Below are 25,634 nucleotides of genomic sequence, written 5' to 3' on the forward strand. Positions count from 1 at the left end.
GGCATTGACGACACGTAAACTTTTAAAAGTGACATGGGGGGAAAAAAAAGTCAAAAATAGCGCTGAATGATATGGGGATATATGAGAAGAAGGTAAGCTCTAATGGAAAGGCAAAAATGGAAAAAGACAGACATACCACAAATCAAAGATGCAATGACAGTTAATTCATAACTCGCGACCCCACCTGAAACTCGACCTCAATATCCTCGCACCCCTCTCTGTTTCAATCTGGTACTCGCACTCTGGAATTGCGTGCAACGTATGTGTGTGTGTGTAAAGAGAGAGACCAAGCCCAATGCTTGTACATTCAAATGAATGTTTTGAATAACCATTCGGCCTGGTCTGCACTCAATTGAGTTTTAAAAATCCGATTGCTATTCACTTTCTGTCTCTATTTATGTCATTTCGACTTGCTTCTAGGATTTATTTTTTCAATATGCAAATCCTTCATCAGATTATTCAGATTCAAGTTTGAAAATTTTTTTTTACTTTCTGTAATAATCCATTAATAAATTGAAAGTTATACGGATACTTTAATTTTTTCTACTGTTGTTGTTGTTTTTTTTTGATTGGATGTATAAATATTATTATTTGCCTTGAAAATGAAAGTATAAAGAATTTTCAATATTTCTGTGATAATATTTTCATTGTCACACTTATCATTTTAATTTAATTATAGTCATTATTAATTATTATTATTATTATTATTAATATTCTTAATAATATTAAATAAATTTAGATATTAAATAAAATTGAATATTTATTTCTATATTATTTTCGAAAATTGAAGGCATTTATTTTTTCCAGCATCACATGGAATTGAAGAAAAAGAAAAGGAATGCTGATAATAAGTGACTTTAATATGAAGAGTAAAGGAATCTCTGGAGAATGGTCCAAAGGGGTTGCTTGGTCAATCGTCGAGGGAATTCGCGACCGGTGAGTCCCTCTTGTTTTCAAAAATATAATGAAAGCAGGTTGTAATAATTTTTTTATCACTATTTTCACGAATTGCAAATGTCACTACTAAATAATTTTCTATTATTATGACCATTTTTTATTATTGTGACAATAATTTTTAGAAAATGAAAATTATTTTCGCTTTGATTATTGCAATTTGCAATACACAATATATTATATAGTATAAGATTTGCTTTGTGATATTTTTTTGGGGAAACAAAAACTAGAAAATATATTTTGACAAAGTAAAATCAAAGGGCATGTTGTGTATATATATATATGCGACAGGAAAAAGTGATTGATAACGAAGCGCGTATTCCGTTTAGGAAACTTTATACTTTATCAGCAAAACTTATCGTCGAACGTTCGGCGCAGTCGCTTATATCCAACCCTCGACTGCTACCGCCTGTCCCAGCATCGATGTTCCGTTCGCTCGGTGTAATTAATTTAGTTAATTATCTATAAAGTTTTACACCTAACGTACGGTGCCGGTAATTTCCATGCCCGTCGATAAAACTTTCGCTGATACTCTTCAGACTCCTTTTTAAAGGACGTGCCACGAATACAGTTGAATTTTTTTTAACACTTTTTTCTTTTTCTATATATAATTTGTATATAAAATTTTAACCTCTATTGTTTCCATTGATTTTTCGCATTTATTTTGGAATTTCCACTTTAAAGTTTAGGGAAAATCTACACTGAGAAAAATAATTTCGTAATAATAAGAAAATAATTTAGTTGAGCTTTTTTAGTTGGCGTTACTAAAATATGGTTGTCACAACAGAATAGAAAGTGGCAATAAATCGGGAAGTTTAGTTGGCTCTACCAAAAAATATATTTGAAGCTTTCATGTTTACGAACTAAATAGTTTGGTTCCCAGTACTAAATAGCTGACATGCTGTATTGCGCACGCGCTCTTCTCGTAAATATGGCGTCGCTTCCCATTCACGGGATGTCAACATTAACCATATGTCGTTCGCGTCGTGAAGTTTCAGTGTTGAAGTTTTTATGTTTTTCAGACATTTTTTAAAAAAAAAAGTTTGTGTAGTGAAAATAAATAAATAAAACTTGTTACAAGAACGAAAGTTTTTTTCCAGCTTTTATACATTGTGAAAATGATTTAATCTCAAATTGTTAGTAGGATTCGTAGAGTAGTGGTCAGCGTTCTCGACTAGCGTTGCGTAGTCTGAGGGTTCGAGCCCCAGCAGTGTTAGGTTTTTTCCGCGATAGAAATTAATTTAAGTAGGCATAGGTAGGTTATATAAAGAGAAAAGGGTGAAACAAAAAAATAAGTTGGTTGAGAAAACAAAAAAAAAATTTTCATTTAACTAAATTTTTTGTTTGCTTAAAAACAATAAGTTAGTTGTGCAAAACAAAAAATTTGGTAGACCGAACAAAATGATTCAACGAAAAAATTTAGTAGCCCGAACCAAACGGATTAGTTGCACATATATCAAATAAAAAATTTGGTAGAGAGAACCAAACTTTGGTAGATGATACTAAACATTTTACTCAGTGTAGTAATAATAATTACGAATTTTCAAAAAAAAATGAAAAAAAGAAATTTTATTTTCTCTCTAAATTTATTTCGAAAAAAGTTTATATTGGTTATAGAATTCATATATAGAATATTTCAGAGCACGTAAATAGTGCATTTATTTTTGTTATGCTGGTTAAAATGGAAGATGACGAGCCTTTAGAAGCTATCCACTTTGTCGGTGAGATAAGGCAATGTAGAGCTAATTTAACCCTATCTAAGCTGTAACCCTTAAAGCACGAAGGGGTATTTTCGACCTCGACGATGCAATTCTTCTCTCTTGCTCTCGCTATCTTCAATGGCGTCATGATTTTCGTGTGGTTTCACTAATGAATTTAATTATAATTTCATTCACAATCTCCTCTTCAGCGACGACTAGAGTTACTGACAAAAGTTTTCGCAAAATTTATTGAATGACCAAATAAAATAAAGACGTGCCAAATACTTATATATTTAACAAACTACATTTATACTTAAAAAAAAAATCTAAATAAAATAATTCTGAATTTTTTTTTCTCTATTTAATCGAAAATTATTTTTTAATTTTACCTGCAAATGAAATTATTTTTTTTAAAAAAAAAAGAAGAAGAAAAAAATGCGGAAGTTGAATTGGGAAGATTGATCATCAACACGATGGCTCTATAATGACTCGAGACTGGTAGAAAAGTTCAGACAAGAGGAAGAATAATATCAGAAACGTCCTAACTTTATAAGCCATGTCAGTGAATAAACTAATGCGAAAGTCAAGACGAATAAAGAACTTGGGCGTTATGAAATTACAAACATTTATTTGCCCTTGTGTTTCAGACTAGGTATTCTTAGTTATTTTTTCTCTCGCTTCTTTTTTCTATTTCGCAATTTTCATTTTCACTGTTTCTATTTATTTCGTGTGTTACTTTTTTCTTTTTCTAAATGGGTAAATTAAATTTTCCACTGTTGCATAAGGTTCATTGTATTATTAAAAGTGTTGTAAAAAATATGTATTTATCATCAGAAATTAAATTATTTCCAAGTTTTTACTTTGATTTTTTGCGTTTATCGAATCGTTTTTGTTATTAACCTATCTTAGGAAATTAGTTTTGATTAATTAAATTTTACAAAATTCTCTTTATATTCATGAATTTTGAAATTGCCAGAGTGACTTGTATTTTCAAGACTTGTAGAAAGAGAGAGAGAGAGAGAGAGAGAGTTGCCACTTGAGGAAAACAAAAGTCGATATAACAGCATTACTACTTAAGAAACGACATCTTTTGGTCTCCCTCTGCAACCGGAAGTTAGCTCATTCGTACCGCGGAACGGGAAATAATGACAAGAGCTGTTAGGGTGGTCCCGACAAAATTACAATTTGGAGATGTAATTCCGCTCCGGCATCTCTACATATCCAGAAGAAGAAGAAGAAGAAGAAGATGATGATGATGAGAAGGAGGAAGAGAAAAAGAAAGAGAAACTCAATTCAGAGTGACGGAGAAAGAGAGATTTATCAACAGCTCGTTTTGCCCTAACTAGACACACACATACACATTACGTTGCCAACTCGAAAAGATATTACATCAGCTGGGCGCGATGATAGTTAAAACGACGGTGCATTAAATTGCTTCCGGCCGTTGCTGGAATTTAGCCTCTATTATGGCCCCCTTCGGCCTCACACCTGAGCACCACAAACCTGTTCTTCTATATACATCCTTTTGGATCTGCACATGGCCTATATATATATATAGTTTTTACTCGTAGATATATATCTATAGGTGTAACGTCAATGTACATACATTTTGCCAAGCTTTATGAACTGGAACATTTTCCAGAGAGAACTCACTCGCTTTTACCACAGACCACCCACAACAGTCCCGATGGGTGTCCAGATTCATGAACCTGCAATTGAAGTATACAATCCCCTTATAACACATTAAAAAAAAAAAATAATAATGCTGAAATTTATCATTGCTAAACATATTTCCTTTATTTTTATTCTTCTACACTGAAAAAAGGGTTTGGTATTGACAACCTAACGTTTAGTTAGTATTTAAGCAAGCAAAATTTTTTTTTGTTGAATCAACAAAATTTTAATTGTCTCAATCAAAATTTGTTTAACCAAAATTATAAAAAAAGGATTTTTGTTGTCCTAACTAAAGTTTGATTGGGACAAGCAAAATTTTGTTGATTCAACAGAAAAAATTTTGTTAAATACCATCCAAATGTTTGGTTCTTAATACCAAACCCTTTTTTCAGTGTAATGCTTTTAAAAAAGCGGAATTATTTGCAGCCAAATTTTGTTAAATATTTAACTTTTTTGAAAGTTTAAAATTCAAAATGGCTGATCCAATATGTCGGACGAAAAAAGGCAAAATTTGATTCAATAATAGAAAAAATGAATTAGGATTTTGATATAATTTAGAAAAATAAGAGTTGTCGGCATTTGGAAAGTGTTGTACGAACTTGAAGAGTAAAGAAGAACTTTTCTGCATCAAGATAATTTCTTCCCTTCTTCATTCTCGTTTCGTTAGTTTCAACCCTCTCTTTATCAAAAGTAGTAGGCTAATTTGTGATCCTACCCTTCTTTGGTGAGAGCTTTAATGCCATTCAACCCTCAACAATTTTCTGTCTCTTTTCTCTTATATAACGGCGGTAACAACATAAATTTCATTATCTTTGGCTAAATCAAATATAAAAGCTCTTACTGTGACACACATTTCTCACTACTTTAATTTGTCTAACATTATTATCCGATTTTCATTTTTAGAGCCGAATTTTCAACTGATCTAATTATCATAAATTTTATCTAAAGTAGTCATATCTTAGCGTCTATTTAAGAATATTTTCCGATTTCAAATAAAATCCGTTATTTGACTATTATAAATATTTATTTGCATTAAATAATTATTATTTGATGTATATTCTTTGTATTTGATATATTTACATTCTTTCCCAAACTATATGCAAAAAAAAACCCCCTCCCACAAGAAAAAGTAGTTTTTTATTTTAAAAACGCGGGAAAGATACACCTGAAACTTAATGTCCTTGGGGATGTTGTTTGACTTTCGAAACTTTTAACAAGAGGACCATTGGGATTCTCTAAACTAATTTCACTTTAAAGTTTAAATTATTATTTTACTTTCTAATTGCGACAATAAATATTATAGAATCATTTGTTATATCCTACTAGCGGGAAAAAAAACACTATCAGATAAAATGATTAAATATATTTTCATCAGTTATGATATATTTTCCAGTTGAATTTAGATAATATAATCTCAAAAATAAATAATCGTTGAACCTCTCATTAATTAACATTATATATTATTTTGCTTATAATTCTTTAAAGTGAAATTGCGAAAAATTATATTTTTCATCTAAAAATATAACTTATTTTTATATAAAAAAATTCTTTTTTAATTATTACTTTTTAAAGTAATAAATTAAATAGACTTGCATATGTATATGTGTATAGATTTAACCATATTCACAATGATTTTCGTGGATATCTCCCTTTACAGATTATGTATTGTAGAAATTCTATAGTGATGCCCATTTCCACGTACCGTTGGTATTACTAATTTGTATTTAAAGCTTTATCGGATGTACCCGTACCCCATGCAACAATTTCACGGTTCACGGAACACATCCCACTTCTCTCCCAACATCCTCGTTCGCCCATATTGCAGAACTATATCCGTTGCCGAAGGCGCCTTTTCTGTCCGTTTCCTACCCCTTCATCCATGGGGGAAAATACTTTCATATATATATATATGAATTTAAAATCACTCTCAAGTTTAAAAAAAATTCCTCAAAACTTTCTCTATATTTTAAATATTTGATTTTACGAATCTTTTTTTAAAATCACAAATTTGTCATTTGAATCAATCATGGCTCTATACTACTTTTTGTTCAGTTTTACTTGTCTGTGAAAAAAAATTCTTTTTATTCTATTTGAAAAAAAATTTCACACGGAAAAATGATAATTTTTTCTCATGTGAAAATTAATTAATAAACTATTCCTGAGAGATTTAATCGTGAATTTATTTTTAAGGAATTAAGAACGATTTTTAGGTTTTTGAGTTTAGGTAAAAAATTGTTTTTTTTAAGAAGTTAAAATACAAAAGTAAAATATTTTGAAGAATAATTTTTTTGTAGATTCTAGAAAGAGGTGTTTTTGTGATAATTTATTCTTAATTACTCAATTCTTATCTAGTTACCAATTATAAAATTGTAAATAACACTATCTTAATTTTCAACTAAATTGTAAAATAAATGTAAGATTCGTACGTTTTACCAGATAAGAATAAAATTAGTTTAAAATAAATTGTAGATTTCTCCCTTTTTGCGAAAGCTTTTAACTCTTCTGAATGAAGTTTTCGGTTGAGCGCAACTGGAATAATTTTTGGTCACGTATTTACCTTGCTGTTTTGTAAGCAAAATCTTTGTTAGAAAATCCTAATCCGTTATATGTGCTACAGCGTGAGAATATTAATTTTCATATTAAAATTCTAAAACTTTTTTACTGTATTCAAAAAAAAAAAAAAAGAAAAAAAATTTCCGTTGAAATTTTTCTTGAAAAAACGGAAGTTTATTTATGAATTTTAAATTAAAATTAATTAACATTCATATATGAGAAAGTGAGGAAAAATATTTCTTTTTCTAGAATATATATTTTGTAGGTAGCTTAAAGTTGATTGAAAAGAAAAATAGCTTGGAATGAATCTGAAAATTTTTCCGATACAATAATACTTTTTTAATCGTGATCGATCACGCGCTCATTTCATGGTTTATATATCTTTTCTTTTTGCCTATAGAGAGAGAAAAAAAAAGAGAGAGAGAGAGAGAGACGGGAGAGTATTTTTCATCTTTCACGAATATTTTTTATTCAGCCGTTACTAATTCGCGTTGGGCGGTATAGCGTCCCACCACACCGGGGCTCCTTAAATTGCTCCCTTACTCTTATGCCTGGCCGCACTTTGTTTCCCTTGGATGCAATTTTAATCTCGAATTCCGAGAAAATTACCTCCCCGTCAGACCCCCTTAAGCGGCTACTAGGTGAGATTGCCTCTGCTCGCTGTCAAGTCGCTTGACGTATAAGGGTAAAGGCGTTCAACTTTTCGCTAAAGTGCTCTCCTTTTGCCTTCTCGCTTACTTTCTCTCTCTCTCTCTCCCTCTCTCTCTCTCCTCCTTCCACCTCATTTTTTTTCAGTCCATACCTTCACAGCTTTTTCTACTGTGGCTTATTACGACTCACCTGGATACTTCAACTCCGAGATGACTGTCTCGAACTTTGATACAAGATGCAATTTCTTGATGCAACATGCAACGTTCTCTCGACATTATACTATCTTTTTAAACATTCCAAGCATTCTGTTTACTTTAAGCTTTCATATTTTTAATCAATTTTTAATAGATTCGTAATAAAAACTTCTTTTTTTTTAAATAAAATTTTTAAGAAATTTTAAAAGTAGGAGTTGTGATTATTTAAAGAGATAAAAGTCCATAAATTTTTCGTCCAGCTTTTCTCTCTATATATTATTTTAGTTTGTTATAAAAAATTCGTAATATTTAATTATTTTTTTAAAAATTTTAAAATTATTAAAAAAAAAAAATCTCCTCGATACTAAAAGATATTATAAGAAAAATACTTTTAATTCAAGTGGTTTTAATTTAAAAAATTTGCAGTTTCATTAAAAACTAGGTCAGACAGAATTAGGTGACACATTCGTTTTATTTTTGAACGAAGCGCGAGAAATTCGATACCAAAACTGATTAGTTTTTTATCGAGTTTCATGTCTATTGGAATAAAACTTAAGTGGAGTTCAATTTTTGACGTCATTACTTGCCAGAAAATGTATTTCCGGTTCATTGCTTATTTTTTTATTTATTTATATATCATCTCTATAAAATGATTGTCAGAATTCTGGAAGAAAATATTTTTTAATATTCGTGTGATAAAGGATGTGAAAAAAAGAACAAGATTAAAATCTAACGTTCAACGATAATCGTACATTTTTTTTATTGATATACAAGATATACATTGCACACAGCTACGTATATGTACAGTAAGGTGTCCCAACAAAGAATAATAATTTACTAAAATGGAAATTTAATTTTTTTTGGAAAAATGTAAAGAAAATGAAAAAAAAACCCCTAAGAATATTATTTTTGCGCATTTTCGGGGACAGAATTACACGGGACTATATATATCTATATATATATATATTTCACAATTCTACCACAAGCTCTCTAATAACAAACATTCGCTTTTATAAACTTCATTTACATACGTTCAAAAAAATTTATTTTAACATTCTTAAGGGTGTTGAAAAGTTGTTTCGATTTATTTTTTTTTCTTTATCAAACCTAATTTCTTATTAGGACCCCTTACATAATAGATACACGAGGTATTTTCGCAACGTTCAGAAAATTCGCTTTAGACAGAAATTTTCTGAACGAGACATTTTTTTTCAGAGCCAAAACTTAAAAAAAGAAATTTTCTTTTTAATAAAGGCCTCGGTATCATTTTTCAAATGACACACAGCCTTGAACTGTCAGTGCTCTTTTTTTTATTAATAGTAATTAATTACAATGAATTTGTTTTTTATATGAAAAAAAAAATTCATCAATTAATTAGTATTAATGAATATAATTAATTTATAAGTTGACTATTAACAGACGGCTTTGTCGGCCTGGCAAACTCCCTCAGGACTTGCGAGAAAAAGTTTACCACTCGCACAGGCACAAAGTTGGTAGATCGTTGATTCCCGTTGATTTTGATGCGATGATGATGATGATGATGAGGATGAGGATGATGATGATGATGATCGACTCGAATATTGTTGTTGTTGTTCTCTCGATGAATAACCCTGAATAGGAACAGCAGTTTTCAGGCCCTTTAGGAAGACAGATTTTGACTCGAATCTTATTGCACCTTCTATACTTTGTAGTTGCATGTCCGATAGGCAAGTTACTGATATTTCACCTCCGAACGATTCTAGCACAACCCTTTGAGGTGCATCAATTTTCAACGATCTCGTTGCTGATTCCAGCCTGAAAACAAATATTAAAATATTATTTAATTATTTATATATTTATAAAAATTAAATATAAAAAAAAATATATAATTTTATTACGTTTTTTAATTAAATAATTTTGAATATCATTTTTTTCAACTGGAAATTTGAACCAAGCGGATCGTTTTTTTTTCGCGTCTACAGTAACAATAACAAATTGAAAGAAAAAATTGAATATGATGGAAATATTTCAATATTACGAAATTGATACTAAAAAATTTTTTCCCTGAAAAATAAAATGATTTTTATTTTGGTTTATAGAGAATTTTTTTTTTTTAGTTCGAATAAACTTTTTGATCGTTAATTATTATTATAAATTATTTTCCTCTAATTCCCGCAAGGATTATATATTTTATCCAAAGTGAAAAATGAAGGAAAAGTTTTAAAAGTTGAATATGTGAATTAACGAGTCGATTGTTAAATGGAAACAACGTGGTTATTGTATATAAAAATTTATCTTCTTTCAATATATATATATATATATATATCTCGTAGCTTAACGACTATTCTTCGTGTTCCACGACTTTTCACAATAATCGATTCAAAAGGGGGGTGAAAAAAAAAAAAAATTTCAAAAGTGAACTGAAAACGACACCGCAACATCGATTTCACGATCTGCGCTTCGTTGCCTTTTCCTCCCGCGCGGTATTTCATATCTGGCGCAAATCCAATCCTATGAATATAATTTTCCGCGCGAGCAAAGTTTTATTGTAATCGTAAATCCGTCTGTAAATTGCCCGGCGCTATCAATAACTGCGGTGTGGCAGTACGACTGTGCAAAGCTATATACGTGGATAATACTTCCTCGCGCTTGGTTATCCGAGTTTGAAGTTACGCAAAAGAGAAAACGAAGAAAGAGAAAATTTTTTTTTTTTTCCTATAGAGGGAATGAGACAAAAAAAAAAGAGAGAAAGAAGAGCAAGAAATCACCATTTCCGTTTGAGTGATTTCCGGATCAACTTAATAGCTCGTAGGTCAAAAGTTTTCTGACAAAAAAAAAAAAAGAAAAGAAGAAAGTTGGGAAATCCCTTTATTCTCTTCTCTATTTCACTTGTTTTTCCACAATTTCTCCGTTTGTCCCATTCCCTTGTTGCCTTCGAAAACTTTCAAACTTACTTCGAATTTAAAAATTTTTGTTTTCTTTTTTTTTTAAATTATTTTTTAAATAAAATTCTTTTTATAGAAATTAAAAAAAATTTGTTATTGAAATAAGTATTTTTTTTATGTTTATACCTGAGATTGTGGCCAGATTCTGCACTGACCAGAGGCGTTTGTACACTTCCTTTAAAAATAGCACCCCCAACGCCTGTTACTCGTAACGTTTCTGCTCCAACGACGACTCTTTCTCTATCCGCGGAAAACAAAAGTCCTCCTCGGGGGTCAGTTATTCGAAATCCTCTCGACACGCAATCCACTCTGTCCTCGTCTATAATCCAATAAGTGATTTTCCAGCTTTACAAATTTTTTTTTTTTTTTTTTTTTTGTCACACAAACATGAGCGAAGCTTTATATCATTTGAAATAAAATTTCCTCACGTTACAATCTATATATGTATTTTCTGCGAGACTTGTTGCGAAATGAAAAAGGAAATCATAAAATAGAGATCATCTTTTTTTTTTTTTATTTCATCTGCTATATTGTCGTGAAAATAAAAATTGAGTCAACAATTCTTATTGTGCTGACGTTTGCTTATTAAGGACATGTTCTAGATAAGTAGCGCCACCACAATTGGTGATAAAAATGATCGAAATTTTTTATTTCCATTAATTTTTGTTATAATTATAGAAATTATTTTCGTCTCAGTTAATTGGCATTTAATCGAGTTTGCTAATAGAATTTGTTGTTAACCCAATTTTCATTTAGAAATTCTTATTTTTTATATCGGTTTTTGGTCCATCATGAAAATTTTCATTAATTAGATTAGGGAAATCGTGGAAAACTTTTGGAATTTTGGAATATAAGTAAAAAAAACTGAAGGGGAGAAAATGTGGTAATTTTTTTTTTTTGCTTACTGAGAGTGAATCTTGCGAGAACACGGCCGTCGTGTGACCTTGCGGATGCTGTGAAGTTGCCCCAGGACTCGAGGACCAAGTTTCTTCCTCTCCTCGACCTTACGCTTGAAGCTATCAAGGCGTCTAGAATGGCAGCTTGACCTCTCAACTCGATTCCACCAGGAACGACTTTCAAGGAACCGATACCCTCCTGAAAGATAGAAAGTTTCAAAATTAAGTTTATATGATCCACAGTTCTTCGCCTCCTCTCGAATCCCTTACATATATATATATATTTTCACATTCAAATGTCCTCTCTTCGCATTGCTTGGGAATAATTTCTTCCCTTAAAACTTTTCAACGACTCATATTATTCTCTCTTCACTTGGAATGAACTAAGTTTTCTAAGCGCAATTTCTGCGCAGTGGTTTTTCATTAATTTTGACTAAATACTTTTTCATTCATCGAAATTAGTTTTCATTTAATTATCATATTGAGGACATTTTCTCTTAATTCGCATAATCAAATTAATATTCAATATTTTTTCTGATTAAAATTAAAATTCATTTTTAATAAAAAAAAATATCTTTGGCGCGAAAATTCAAGTTTCTTAAATATTTCATTAAAAATATATATATATATATTCTCTCGTGATAAAATTAAAATTTGATGTTTTAATTAAAAGATAATTAGATTTGAAAAAGGCGTTTGATTTGATGAGAAAAATTTTCATGTATTATTAATTTCACTGTGAGCAATAAGCTTTGGGTGAATCGAAATGTTTTCAGTATCTCGTAACATGCGGTTGAAATAGGTTTCGCTTTCATTGGTTCAACCTATATTTCCCAAGTAAAATTTCGGATCTACATACATATGTAAGGGAAAGAGAAAGAGAGAAAGAGAGGGAGAGAGAGAGAGAGTTGGGTAGGGTTTACGTCTATATTGGTTTCCGATGATTGGCCACTCTATCGGAAGCAATTGGTTCACCGCATTCGAGTATTCTATATATATATATATACATATACATACACAGAGAGGGCCAGGGTACGCGCAGTCTGAGTTTCATTATATGTTATCCAGTGTTATGCAGGAAGCTTGGGAGGATTTTCAAAGTATAAGAGTGAGGGATGAGAAAAAGAAAACACTCGCCCAGAAAAGTTGGCCCATTGCCAGAAAAACTGTAAAGTCTCAATGGGACAAGCGCAACCACTTTCAACTTAATCCGAATGATACTCATCTTCCTGTTTATTCGATTCGATTTTTGCTCTAGACTGAATTAACTTAATTGTTCAGAAATAATGACTACTCTTATAAAAAAAAGCAAATATGCAAATTAACTCAATATATTTTTAAATCGCTAAAAAAAAAATTCTGGAAAAAAGTTTTCCAGGAATTTCCAAATTCGCAATCAAATTTCAACGAAAATTCCATAAAAATTACATCGATTTTCCTTGGAAAATTAATGGAAAGTCTATCTATTTTTTTTCTACGAAAAATATATATTTTACCAGGTAGAAAAACATTATTAACGTTACTAATATTACTAACGTTACTAATGTCACTAACGTTAGTACCTATAAAAAAATTAAGAAAATGTTTCTAAATTGTATTTTTGCAGAAACTTGTCGAAAATCGACCATCAGGAAGTATTTAATGTTCTTACCCGCACTATTTATAATTTTCATTTCTATTATCACTTCCACTTTTTTATTTTCATTATCGTTTCCACTTTCACTTTTTCTAATTCTCATTCGCACTTCCATTTCCACTTCCACTCTTTCTAATTCTCATTTCCACTTTCACTTTTTTATTTTCATTACCACTTCCACTTTTTCTAATTCTCATTCGCACTTCCATTTCCACTCTTTCTAATTCTCATTTCCACTTTCACTTTTTTATTTTCATTACCACTTCCACTTTTTCTTTTTTTTATTCCCACTTCCCTTTTTCTAATTTTCATTCCCACTTCTACTCCCATTTTTTCCACTTCTAATTTTCATTAGCTGTTGCCATTTCGACTAACACTATTTCTAATTTCCATTTACACAACCATTTTCACTTTTTTTAATTACCATGGATGGAAATTAGAAAAAGTGAAAGTGATAATGAAAAATTTAAAAAATTAGGAATGGAAGTGGGAATGAAAATATAAAAAAGTTGTAATGAAAATAAAAAAGTGGAAGATGAAATGGGAATGAAAATTGGAACAAGTGAAAGTGAAAGTGTGAATGAGAATTAGAAAAAGTGGCAGTGGCAATGAATATAAAAAACTGGAAGTGAAAATGGGAATGAAAATTAGAAAAAGTGGAAGTGAAAATGGGAATGAAAATTAGAAAAAGTGGAAGTGAAGTGGGAATGAGAATTAGAAAGAGTAGAAGTGAGAATGGAAGTGCGAATGAGAATTAGAAAATGTAGAAGTGGAAATGGGAATGAAAATTATAAAAAGTTTAAGTGGAAGTAAAAGTGAAAGTGGTAATGGAAAAGTAGTGGCAAAGTTTCTGTAAAAATATATTTTAGAAACTCTTTAATTTTTTTATAGGTACTAACGTTAGTAACATTAGTAATGTTAGTAATATAAGTAACGTTAGTAACGTTAATTTTTTCACCTGGGATTTTTTCAAAATTACAGTTATTTATTTATTATTAATAATTATTTATAGTAATGCGGACAGTATTTGATATAATGTGTTCAGGAAATTCTAACTGCGAACAAATTCTTTGGGAAATAAATATAAATAGAAATTTTCAACGTCAATGTGTCAACTCGATTGACTATGGTTGATAATAATAATAATAATAATAATTTTCTCTTCTGTCGTCATTGCTCAAATATGCGTGGGCATGTTCGTAACGCTAGCCGATAATAATTATGAAAATTAATTGAATCCACGCAGGTTGTCCCGAAAACCATATCCTAAAACGTTTACAGTTAACCGATTTTGGTGTAGTGATTCAATTTTCAAGTTTCATATCATGTTTCAGTGCTGTCAAGACATAGATAATATCCTTTCACATCATTTAGTATAGTAATTTATTGATTATTTTTTTTTTTTTTTTTTTTTTTGCATACACGAGATAATTTTATATGTTATCTTTTAACTTCTATTCAGAGAATTTTTATTAATTTCTTTTCTGGACATTATCACTTTTTTTTTTGTTAAGTTCATATTTTTATTAAAAAAAAATTTCTTTCTATAATAAAATTCTAAATAAATAAAAATAAATAAAATTTTTTAAAAGTATAAAGTAATTTAAATTAATTTTATAATTAAAAAAAATATTTTAGTCTTTAGTACTAATTTTTTTTTTGAAAAAGAAAAGTCTGTTTTTAGAATTGCTTTACGGTGAACCGAGTTTTCTTATAAAAATGACTTTGCCGAACTGTTGGAAATTTATAGAGCTTATTCTACATATAAATGACTAGTTTCTGAATAAAGAATTTTTAAAAATTTAAATTTTTTAACAAAATTTGAGCAAATTTTTGTTGACTTTTTGGCAAAAATAAAAATATGGGTTTTTCAGCAATAGAATTAAAATAAGCTCCGTAAATTTGATGTTGATTATATAGTGAAGTTGTTTTTTGAAAAATCTTGACCACTGCAAAGAATTTCTAAAAAAAAATATCCACATTTTTGTAAGAAATATTTTTTGATTATAATTTTAATTAAATTTTCCCATTTTATTAATATTTCTGATGATAATTGTTGTCGGAAAATTGATGGAAATGTGAAAATTAAAAATCCCCTAATGTTTGAGAGTTTGATTTGCAAGCAAACTTCACATTAATATATTATTGATCAATATGTCGTCATAAGTGTTAAATGGATGTCAAATAATACATTATATGCTTGAGAGAGTGCATAATAAAATTCAAATAAAACCACACATATAAACGTATATGTATATATCATTGTAACGACGCTCTTAGTTAGAATCATAGGCCCTCTAGTTTGTCGTAAATTAAAATTATATTTACAAGAACAAAATCCCTATTTTCATGTTAGAACTGTAGTTGATCGGAGCAGTTAACTTCTTAGCCACTCACGCGAAACGTTTAGTGCAAAGATAAAAATAATCCCTGCATGCAGTCTAATATTCCATAAATCAGTGCGAAAAAATTACAAGCCCTCTAACCAGAATTTAATATAGTTTTTTTTTTTTTTTTTTAATTAACATTTTATATCCCCCATTTTTTGATAAGGGTTCAAATATACTTCTGTTATAATAATTAATCATTTTTAATATTGAAATTTTCCGATATATAAATTTTCTTTAAAAATAAAAAAAATTTTGCCTATTATGTTAAATTAATGTCATGTGTCCGCTAATTATTGAATTAATTAATCTGTAATTGAAATCAATTGTGTTTAAAGTGACTGTTAAATTTGAATTTACTTTCCAACGCGGGCAGGTAAACTTACTTGACAAATAAGAGGAAGGTATCTGCTTCGTACAAGTTGCAATGTGGAAACTTCTTGAATTCCAAGAAATGACGTGCAGTTAGAACAAGTAATTAAATTAAAATTTACTAGCAATCTCATCTCGCATTACTCCTATTCTACGACATTCTGCAAGTATATAATCTCTGAGGCAAGTTTGAAAAGTAATTTGCAAGAACGTTGCCAGACATTTTTTTTTTATATTTTCAGTAATTACTTCAGTTTAGTAATTCTTCAATTAAAAATTTTTCATTCAAAACTTGTCGAGTGAAATATTTTAATGCCAATCATATAAAGATTCATTGTTTAATATTTTTTTTTTCCAAATTTTTATTAACTTTTTTTTTTTATTAATTATTTTAGTTTTTTTAAAAACTTTTTTCCAAATTCTTATTTTATTATTTTGTTAAAGGGAAAATAAAATTGTCTGATAAATGAAATTACATCGTGAAATTTATAGTGGAAAGTGTTTTTGAATTGATATAGTTACTTGAAGCTTTTGAATAGAGTGACCCATGACTATGGGACTTTAGAAATAGCTTTGGCTCTTCAAAACACCATTTACTTTAATACTTGAATGGGACAACATTAAAACGACATAAAATCGTAGTGTGTTCTCGAGAAACGGACGCTGACGATAGTCACTGATGGTGGGTTCTGAATTGGATTACATACATTAGGTAGAATCGTAAGGGTTGCCGTGATTATATGTATAAGATACATTTGAGCACATAAAATATAATATTTTTTTTTTGTTTAGCTTCGACTCAAATTTTAGGAATTTTTTTTTATTTATTTTATTATTTTTTATTAATTATTTATTGGTTCGAATATTTAGATAAATAAAATTGATATTAAACATTTATAAGAAATAATATTTGAGAAAATAAGGAGAGATATTAATTTTTTTTTTTCAGTTTACGTGTAGAAAAAAAATTTTTCCGAAACAGTTTTGATAGAAATATTATGCTTTATACGAAATATAAGTAAAATAAAATATAAATAGTCCCGAGGGTAACAATTATTAAATGCTCGAGATGTTAAAGGCTTAGAGCCTCAGGACATCATTACCGTAGATGCGCTTCTCAGATGCGCTTCTCTTATAATGTTTCCGCTTCTGAGACGTCCCCATCTCCGCTCAACTTCAAAACCTCCACACGCAAGGCCCTTAATATAATATAATTTATTTCATCTTTCACCTTCTAATTAATTTTTTTTTTCTTTCTACGGCTTGACTTTCTGCCAATTAAAGAATTTTTTTTTCTGCTTCTACGTTTTATGATCTCTCTCACTCTCTCTCTCTCTCTCCTTTCTCCAAAGGCTTATTACTAAAGAGATTCTGCCGTTATTTCCGTTCAATTTCAAGTCGACGTAACATTGGGTAAAGATTTTGCTTTGAATTTATAATTTGACTTTGTTTTTTTTTTGGGAAATTCGAAATAAAGCTAAATTGAGTTTTTGTAGTTTAAAAAAAATATTTGTTTGACTATACTCGACTTCTTCTACTTAAATTGTGAAAAAATTAAAATCGTAACGATTCAGGTAAATTAATCCATTGACCGATTTATGTCAGTTAAATTATGTTTTCTTCTAATTAGTTTTTGTCTGACTAAACTCGAATTTACTACTTGAAAATTGTATAAAATTAAAAAAATAATTCTACTACAATTTAAATCGTAATGATTAGTCGATTTCTATTATTTAAATTGAGTTCTTCTACTTATAAGGAAATTTTTTTGGTTGACGTCGGATTTTCTACTTAAATCATATTGAACAGTTTTTTTTTTTTTTAGTAAAACTTGCTATTTCCATTTATTTTCTAGTCTTTTTTTTTTAGAGAAATATTACTGAAGGTTGAAAAAAAATGTTTTCTGAGATTTCTTTGGTAATTTTCTGAAAAATTTCTTTGGCAAATATATTGAGAATTTGAAAATCAGTTCACTAAATAATCGGTGAACTGAAGATTATGATGGTTCAGTTGAAGCTATTGTGTAGGCCTGAATGTCTCTTCTCTATATGGTTATGGATGTAACCCTTAGTGGCAATATACTCGCATGTTCGATATGACCCAGAAATTTTATGGGGTGTCAAATTGTTATATTCTGCGATGATAATATTCTTTTAAGGTTTAAAAATTGAAATCGATTTTAGAAAAAATTATTTTCAATTAGAAAATTTCCACTAATTTTTACTTAAATATTATTATTAGGGTAATTTTTTTTTTTCACTGCAGGAAAATTTATTCTTGTGTCATAGGTTGAGCAAAATCAAATATAAGGCAAAAAAAAAAAAGAAATACATGACATTATCATAAAGGTATGATTCTCTCTCTCTCTTCGAAGAAATAAGAAAGTAACGTACTGAAAAAGTGAAACACGACACTTTAATAAAAACGACGATAAATTCAAAACATTAAGACCTTTAAAAAAAAAAAAAATGAAGCAAAGTAGTCATAGATAATGAGAATCAGCTTCTGGCGAAATTTCAGTAATTAATTTTTCCATGGAATCCCGTCAACTTTTAACCCTTTAGTCATGGAATTACGAACTCGTACAAAAGTTTTGCACCCCTCTTCTTCTTTTTCCTTTTTTTTTTTGCACTCTACTGCCTAATGGAATAAAAGCCTTAGATTTTCGGTCACAAACCTTAATTGAGAAAAATGATTTAATTTCTCGAGAATCTGTAATATTATAAGAGAGGATGGTGGTGGTTTGATGCCGCCTTCTCGGTCACGAGAATTTTCGAACTCGCTCGGAGAGTTTTATCCGAGATGAGGGTAAAAAAAAAACTGTTGTGGGGGGGAGGAGGAAGGGATGAGGGGTTCTCATCAAATATGAATGGCTGGAAAAGAATGGCGAATGGGGCAAAGAGAAGCGCGAAGGACATAAAATATTTCCCAGTCCGCGAGTGCATCGCGTTCTTACTCAAGGGGAGGGGGGTGGGGGCCCACAACGAAGGAAAACTTTAAGATGGGTATCAAAGTCTTGAAAATTCTTAACCCAACCCTTATACTTGTGATAGAAAGAGAGAGAGAGAGAGAGAGCAAAAGAGAGAAGGTCGCTCGACAAAGCTATTCCAGAAGTTGGCACCTGCGTGATAAAGGTGAGTGCTGTGCTACTTTGGCAGTATTGCTGTTTTGTAGAATTTTTTTTTCCCTCTTTTTTTTCTATATAAGCTGGGAAGTGAGTCGACGATTTCTTGACAATGGCTCGATTTTTACTTCCCAGCACCTCGCCTTCAGGTGTGCCCATCTGACATTACCAGAACCATTACTCAAAAAGCACTTCCGAAACCTCACCTCAATTCTTCTATTCTTCATCAAATGTTGTTTTTTTTCGTCTTTGAATATAGTATATATGTTTTTAACTTTCTCATTCAGAACTTCTATTTATGATCATATATAGAGTCGCTATAAGTTTGAAAGGAAGTTTTTTTTTCTTTTTTTTAAAATGTGTTTCGTGTAGCTAATTTTTTTTGGTTTAGAAAATGCAAAAGTTTGTCTGACTAGAGGAACTATTTCTACTGAAACGGTAAAAAAAAAATTTCTTAGTTCTTTACAGTAAAGTGACTAGTTTTATAACTATTTTTTCCGAGATGGGAAATTAAATTATAAAATTCGCAAAATTTTACCTACATAAATATAGGACATATGTTTGAATTTATAATAATCAGGCGTGAAAATTTGAAAAAAAAGAGAGAAAATATATTTAAGAATAAAATATGATTTAAGGGAGTGAAAAATAATGGACTGTGGATTATATTTATCGTGTAAGCAGGAACAAGGAAAAGAGCGAAACGTGGAAAAAAAAAGAATAAAATTGAGAAAGCATATTATGCTTTGGGACATTTCCCAAGGGATGGGTTTGGATGCTTGAGAGCGTTAGAGTCTTTACTTACGGATTGATACGCAATTCCCACCGAGTTTAGCTTGCATTGAGGGATCATTGTGCGAGATTGCTCTCGATTTCGTATAAACTCGATAATGGTGTCGAGCCGAAGGAATGATATAACTAAAAATGGTGAATTCACCAGGAAGGATAATGCAAAGAAATATAGAGAAAAAAAAAAAGATGAATATATATATTTGTCTCCGGTTGCTCATTCTTTGGAAAATCATAGAGAAAAAAAAAGAAAAATAAATTCTTCAAAAGTCCATTTTTATTGAAAAAGAAAATATATGGAAGTTTTATTATTGAGGTCAGCTAAATAAAAGTTTTAAATTCATAACAAGCAATTTTTTTTTTAAAATAATTTCACATTTTTTATATCTGTGTTTTTTTGGTAGTTAAATTAAAAAATTAGTTTACAAAAAATTTATAAATGATTTTCTAATTAAGATCTATATTTATGATGATTTATTTTTACATTAACATCATGTGTTTATATTTGTTTCGTTGACATTTAAAAATTTTTTGTGAAATAATTAGAAAAGGTAATTCTTAATCTGTTACGTGATTGTTAACTCATTAAGCGCAATTTTTTTTTCTATCTTCATAAATAACAAAGGTGCTCCAGTTTCAAGAATAAAATCCTATATATAGTATAAACTTTCGTTCTAGTTTTCAACGTGCTCTTCCCTAACATTTCTCATTTTAGCCACACCAGTAACGACCGACATAAATCAGTAATTACATTATGAAAAACCATAACGACCTCTCTCTCTCTCTCTCTTTCTCGCCCTCTAAAATGAGGGTTTATTTGGAATTTATAATATCAATTAATTAATATTTCGCCTGAACCCCTTTTGCGTTTAAATCATGAAACAATTTTTTAATCATTTTCCCGCTGTATATAAGTCACTAAAAAAAATTACAATGTTTTTTTTTTTTTATTATATAGGCAATTTAATTTTGTTTTGGTAATAAGTGTAGATCGTAAAAAAGAAATATAGATTTTATTTGAAAATTTTTACTTACGAAACTAAATTCCATGACTTTTAGTAGCCAAAGAGTAAGAGCTAAGTTTAATATGACGATGATCATTAATCCTACTACTAGAGAGTAGAGGCACCGTTTTCTCCATCCATAAACGCCTAACCTAAATCCATTGCAGGAGGGAGATGAATCTTCTTCGTGAATTACAGTTCGCGAAGATGGTCCTGGAGTCTGTCGACCTCCAGATTGCCGAGGTATACTGTTTGAATTTCCAGGATCATCAGACCAATTCGATTGGCCTCGTGTTAACCTGAAATCATAAAAAATCACCAAAATTGTAGAATTATTTTTATTATTAATTAATTAACATTAAATCCCAACGATTGATTTAATTAGGGAAATTGACTTTTTCTACTTAGAGGAAATAATTTCTGTCTAACTAAACTCGATTTTTCTACTTTTAAGGTCAGGAAAATTGAAGAGGTTTTTCTACTAAAAATAAAATTTTAACTGTTTAAAAATTTTCTTACGTTGATTTTTACTACTTATAAAAAAAAGTTTTTGTCTGATTATACTTGATTTTTCTACTTAAATTGTAGGATCCATGATAATTAAATAATTTTTTCTTTTAAAATCGTAACGATTTTTCCATTTCCGTTAGATAAATTGATTTTTTCTACTTACAAAAAATACTTTTGTCTGACTAAACTAGACTTTTCTACTTAATTTCTGATTCTTCAACTTTAACGAAATATTTGTGTCTGACTAAACTGGATTTTTCTACTTAATTTGTGTCGTATCTCAGGAAAAAAGAATTTTTTTCTCTAAAATTGAAATCGTAATGATTGATCGATTTTCTTTAGCTAAATTAACTTTTTCTACTTAAAAAACTTTCTTGTCCCAGGTGGAAAAGTTCTCGGTAGTGACTACCGGTAGTCATTGCCGCTCCCGCTACCGGAATATTCACTACCGGTAGCCACTACCGGTAATTTTTCCGGAACTACCGGTAGCCACTATCAATAATTTTTCCAGGACTACCGGTAGTCACTATCGGTAAGTTTTCCGGGACTACCAGTCGTCAGTACCGGTAATTCTTCCGGTACTACCGGTAGTTACTACCGGTAATTTTTCCGGGACTACCGGTAGCCACTATTAATAATTTTTCCAGGACTACCGGTAGTCACTACCGGTAATTCTTCCGGTACTACCGGTAGTTACTACCGGTAATTTTTCCGGTACTACCGGTAGTCACTATCGGTAATTTTTCCGGGACTACCAGTAGTCAGTACCGGTAATTCTTCCGGTACTACCGGTAGTTACTACCGGTAATTTTTCCGGTACTACCGGTAATTTTTCCGGTACTACCGGTAGTCACTACCGGTAATTTTTTCGTTACTACCGGTAGTCACTACCGGTAGTCATTACCGGAAATTTTTCCGTGAGTTATAATTAAAATTTGTTATTTGGTAATAAATTTTGATTGTAACTCCCGGAAAAATTACCGGTAATTTTTCCTCGATTACCGGTAGCCACTACCGTTAATTTTTTCGGGACTACCGGTAGTCACTACCAGTAGTCATTACCGGAAGTGATTACCGGTAGTGGCTACTGGTAATCGAAGAAAAATTACCGGTCGTGACTACCGGTAGTGAATATTCCGGTAGCGGGAGCGGTAATGACTATCGGTATTGACTACCGGTAGTGACTACTGGTAGTCACTACCGGTAACTTTTCCACCTGGGGTCTGACTAAACACGTTTTTACTACTTAAATTGTACGATCAGTCAATAGTGAAGTTAAAGTGACTTTTTTCATTTTAAAAAAATTGCATTAAAAATCTCTCTCATTGACTATATTTTAATAAGGTGACTAATACCTTTATTTATAATTTAACAGACTATTATTTCATTAAAAGCATCAATATGTCAAATTTCCCCCTAATTAATCAATATCTCTAATTGCAATAACCAGAATTGAACCACAATTTTACTAATTATAATTAAATTTCTATACTAATATTGATATATAATTAAAGAGTACATCTAACTTGAATGTTTCATTGATTCAAATTGTCAAAAGGTAATTACAAACATTGTGGCAATTAAAGTTAATTGAAATTTATCACAGCTATTTGAAAATTATAGAAATACAAAGAAAATATGTAAATAGTAGAAGATAAATCTCAGTACTTAAATAATTTCTATAATAATTATTGTTGACAATAATGAATATCGCCTTTTCTATTTTAAACCCAAAAATGAAACGGAAGTTGGTTAATTTTTAATTAAAGAGTCAATTTTTTCTTTCTATATTTGAGAAAAAAATGTGTTTACAGCTCGACCTTATTTTGCTAAATTAACGTCCGAGTAATCATTGTTAATCTGATGAAAGGCGTCTGCGTAGGGGAAAAAAAAATTATATATATATATAAATAACGCTCTTGGCGTTTGTTTTATCCACGTACGACGCGGGTTGCAGGGGATTCAAGTTATGCAAAACTGTCTGCAAAATGCCTGACATAACTTTCCTTCTAATCCCTAGCTCGAAGGCCTCAAACCAACCCAACCGAGCAACTCTTGGGGTGTACTTCCACGTTTTATTTTTGCAGGGGCGCACCGGGGGAAACATGGGTAGTGGTTGCAACTAAAATATTCAATGCCGTCCTCCTCTCGCGGGTAATTATGCCTCTCGCAAGTACAAAGAGCGTGTTCGTTCAAATTTTTAAAACCCGATGATAAACTCCACTTGGAACATGTTAAAAATACCGAGATACCAATTGAAAAGGGATACAAAGAAATGATAACAATGACGGGATAATACTCTACAAATACAAAAAAAGGGTTTTTTGTTCTTTGTTCTTTTTTTTTTTTTTTTGTTATAAAAAGTAAACAATATTTCGCTTTTAATTGACATTTAAATATTGATTGTTTATTCGCTTCGATTATAATTATTAAAATAGTAAATTTTTAAAATTTAGTTTCTTATTTACTCCCTACATTTGAATTAGTCATTTTTACTACTACTAATTTCAATTAGTAAACTTTAATAAATGAATTATTTCTACTAATAATTAGTAGTTTTTGACTAACAAGTTTTTAGTCTAAAGTAACTAATTATTAGTAGAAAACTGCTAATTCATTTAATAAATTTTACTAATTAAAATTAGTAGTTCTTTACTAACAATTAGTCATTTTTTTACTAAAAATTAGTCTTTAATTGTTTCTAATTCATTTAATAAACAAATCGACGCAGTTAAATTAACTAGTTCAGATTTAGAAAATAATAAAAAAGACGGCTGATAATTAATAAAATATTGAAATACTTTTTTAAAAATAAAGTTTACTATTTTAATATTATTAACTATTTTCACTGCGAAAGGGTTTCATTATATATATATATATATATATATAGAGTCGAGACCACAATGTCTCCAATTACCTCAATAGTACATAGTGTTTGAGGCATCTTGTCTTGAATCGAGGCGTATAAATATTTCAGAAACTGCAGAGGTTCGATTCTCAGTGGACTCACACCCAGACGCAGAGAGAACAACAGATTAGTGGTATTTCCTCTCTCGTGTCGAACACGTGACCCCCCCCCCCCTTCATATATAGTGAATACACCCACTGTACTACTACATTTCTAATCAAAAACACTACAGTTCAAATAGAAATTTAGTAAATTTTTATTTAACAAAAATCCAAATAAACATTCTATTGAATGAAAATTCAGCAAAATTAAAATTCGGTAGGGGAGAGCGGGGCAAAGCCGCTATGCGGGGCAAAGTCGTTTTTTGAAATATCCTCTTTCTTTCTAATCTATTACAATTTTCGTTAACAGTTTATTATTAATACGATTAAAGCAATAGATTGGAAAAGAAACAGCTAAAAAATATTAAATATATTAGGAAATATAACATAAAAATAGTTTTTGCAAGGAAGAGATGAAAATTTCGTTGATCCAAGATTCAAATTTAAAAAATTGTTTTATGCACTTAGGTCTTAAAAACTTTTTGCTTGAATAAATGAAACATTTATCTACACGATCTGCATGAAATTTAGGTTTTATTTTTTATTTAAATAAATTAAATTTTAAAAATAAAAAATGTATGTCATTGGGGGCAAATCCGTTTAAAAACTGTTTCATAAAAACAGTTGAAAATGAAAATCTGCATTACCTTCATATTTGAAGTTTTTCTAACTTCACATGAATCAAATGTCAACAAATATTAACCTGATTTTTTAACCAAAACATAAATTAAAATTAATAAATTAATATTAAATAAAATAATATTAAATAATTGTTTTTATTTATTTTCAAAAATTACATATTTCAATTTAATTATTTTTTATTATTATTGTTTTTATTTAGAACATAAATTAATTTATTAGTATTCAAATTTATTATTAACATTAAAAAAATTATCAATTTTATGTAAATATAATATTAATATTTCATAATATTTTTTTTGCGCCGTTATTTAAATTATTTTTGAATTTGAACAGTTGGTAAAGTAGACTTTTCAACGAAAAAGTGAAGAGTTGAATTCAAAATGTGAGGTTAAAAATACAAGTATTGATATTTTTTTATAAAATAACTTAAAACTCTTTAAAAAATGTATAAAATACTTATGTTTCAAAGATATTAGGTCATTTACTGCAACTTCGTACAGTTTTAACGGCTATAATTTTCTACCTTAAAAAATATAAGCAAAAACGTCGCTGCCCCGCCATACGGGGCAAAGCCGTTTTTTTGCATCTCTTTGAAAATAATTTAAATTAATTAAT

At 29.8% G+C, this 25,634-nt stretch overlaps 1 protein-coding gene and 1 long non-coding RNA gene across 3 annotated transcripts in view; one reads left to right on the forward strand and one right to left on the reverse strand.

The window, feature by feature from the left end:
* The window catches only part of LOC127290610 (uncharacterized), an 87,472-nt gene extending 86,532 nt beyond the window's left edge, over positions 1-940 (forward strand). The window contains exon 9 of one of the 2 annotated variants that reach the window (XR_007844396.1): positions 808-940. This is a non-coding gene — a long non-coding RNA (uncharacterized LOC127290610). The remainder of the gene's footprint in view (positions 1-807) is intronic. The other variant, XR_007844397.1, reaches the window with a different exon arrangement.
* Positions 941-8,448: 7,508 nt separating this feature from the next.
* The window catches only part of LOC127290606 (zeta-sarcoglycan-like), a 40,022-nt gene continuing 22,836 nt past the window's right edge, over positions 8,449-25,634 (reverse strand). Inside the window, exons 3-6 of the mRNA XM_051319300.1 lie at positions 20,890-21,157; positions 11,556-11,745; positions 10,777-10,969; positions 8,449-9,520 (exon numbers count right to left, since the gene is read on the reverse strand). Coding sequence (XP_051175257.1) covers positions 9,139-9,520; positions 10,777-10,969; positions 11,556-11,745; positions 20,890-21,157 — 1,033 coding nt within the window. The 3' untranslated portion in view covers positions 8,449-9,138. The remainder of the gene's footprint in view (positions 9,521-10,776; positions 10,970-11,555; positions 11,746-20,889; positions 21,158-25,634) is intronic.

The sequence above is a fragment of the Leptopilina boulardi genome, unplaced genomic scaffold (genome assembly GCF_019393585.1).
Source record: "Leptopilina boulardi isolate dan_hultmark-lab unplaced genomic scaffold, ZJU_Lbou_2.1 LbouV2_72, whole genome shotgun sequence".
NCBI classification, from domain to species: Eukaryota; Metazoa; Arthropoda; class Insecta; order Hymenoptera; family Figitidae; genus Leptopilina; species Leptopilina boulardi.